General features: G+C 48.2%; 1 protein-coding gene across 1 annotated transcript in view; it reads left to right on the plus strand.

Annotated features, from left to right (window-relative positions):
• The first annotated feature begins 1,078 nt into the window (after positions 1–1,078).
• XCR1 (X-C motif chemokine receptor 1) overlaps positions 1,079–1,599 on the plus strand; it is a 1,655-nt gene continuing 1,134 nt past the window's right edge. The window contains exon 1 of the mRNA XM_019509233.1: positions 1,079–1,561. Coding sequence (XP_019364778.1) covers positions 1,091–1,561 — 471 coding nt within the window. The 5' untranslated portion in view covers positions 1,079–1,090. The remainder of the gene's footprint in view (positions 1,562–1,599) is intronic.

Genomic DNA, 1,599 nt, shown 5'->3' on the forward strand with positions numbered 1-1,599 from the left:
ACTTCAGGAGGGATGTGGATAGCATCAAGAGGGTCCAGAGAAAGGCCACTCGCATAATCAGGGGGCAGCAAGGTAGGCCTTACAAGCTGAAGCTACAGGACCTGAACCTGTTCAGCCTCCACAAGAGAAGGCTGAGAGGGGATCTGGTGGCCGTCTACAAACTGGCCAAGGGGGACCAGCTGGCTATAGGGGAGTCCCTGTTCCCCCTGAGCACTACCAGGAGTAACAAGGAACAATGGCCATAAGTTGACCAAGAGTAGATTCAGGCTAGATATCAGGAGGTACTACTTCACAGTCAGGGCGGCTAGGATCTGGAACCAACTTCCAAGGGAAGTGGTGCTTGCTCCTACCCTGGGGGTCTTCAAAAAGAGGGTAGACAATCACCTAGCCAGGGTCATTTGACCCCAGCATTCTTTCCTGCCCAAGGCAGGGGGTCAGACTTGATGATCTGCTCAGGTTTCTTCCGACCCTACCTACTATGAAATTATGAAACTATGAAGAGACCAAGGGGCCTGGCAGCCTGGAGAGGGGCTGATTGAAAGGCCTGAGGACCCAGGAGGGGCCAAATGAGTGACCAAGGGATCTAGCAGCCCAGATTGTGGCTGAGTGAGGTACTGAGGAGCCTGAAGATTTGAGTGGGGCTGGGCAAGAGACCATGTGGTCTGAAAGCCCAGAATAGGGCTGTGTGAGAGGTGGAGGGTCCGAGCACCTGGAGGAGGGCTGCATGAGTGTAGGCATGTGACAAAGAGAACATCCACAATGATGCCATCTGTGAGACATGGGACATGGTGTAGAGAAGGTTTGGAGCTATGCAATTAGCCCATAAGGCAAAGGACCACAGCCACCAGGTGGTCAGTAGAGCAAGATCAGGTCCAGGAAGCCCTGGGACAGCCTCCCTTTTATAACCATAAAAGACATCAAGACATGGCGGGAAAGCAAAGGAGCTATGGTTAATAGGGAAGTGTAACAAGAAGCTTCTTCTATATGTAAAATAACATGACGTTTTACTACTGCATTTTTGGTTTGAAATTGCTGGCTTTGAGGATCTTCCTACTCACTACAGTGGAAAGTGCATCAGCTGCACATTGAAATGGAGTCAACAACTTGGGATGAAAGCATCTACAACAATACTTTTGACTACTATACTCCTGACAATAGCAGTGATGTTAGCAACTTGTGTGAGATGTATGACTTATCTCTATTTAGTAGCCTTCTCACAACTATCCTGTACTCTCTGGCCTTTTTGTTCAGCCTGCAAGGAAATAGTCTAGTGTTATGGATCCTAATGAAATATGAGAACCTTACGTCTTTAACAAATGTGTTCATCATGAATCTTTGCATCTCTGACCTGGTGTTCTCATGCATGCTGCCCTTCTGGATTGTGTATTCTTTATACGGCTGGATTTTCGGGGATGTCCTTTGCAGGGCTGTAAATGCTGTTTTCTCCATCAGCTACTACAGTGGTATTTTCTGCGTGACCATGATGACTATTCTCCGATACCTGTTGGTGGTGAACCCCCTGTCAACCCTGAGAACACACACCCGCCAGTACGGTGTTCAGGCAAGCTTGATCATTTGGACTTTTAGCATATTGATTGT

The sequence above is a fragment of the Gavialis gangeticus genome, unplaced genomic scaffold (assembly GCF_001723915.1).
Source record: "Gavialis gangeticus isolate Ggan-Ray unplaced genomic scaffold, GavGan_comp1, whole genome shotgun sequence".
Taxonomy (NCBI): Eukaryota; Metazoa; Chordata; order Crocodylia; family Gavialidae; genus Gavialis; species Gavialis gangeticus.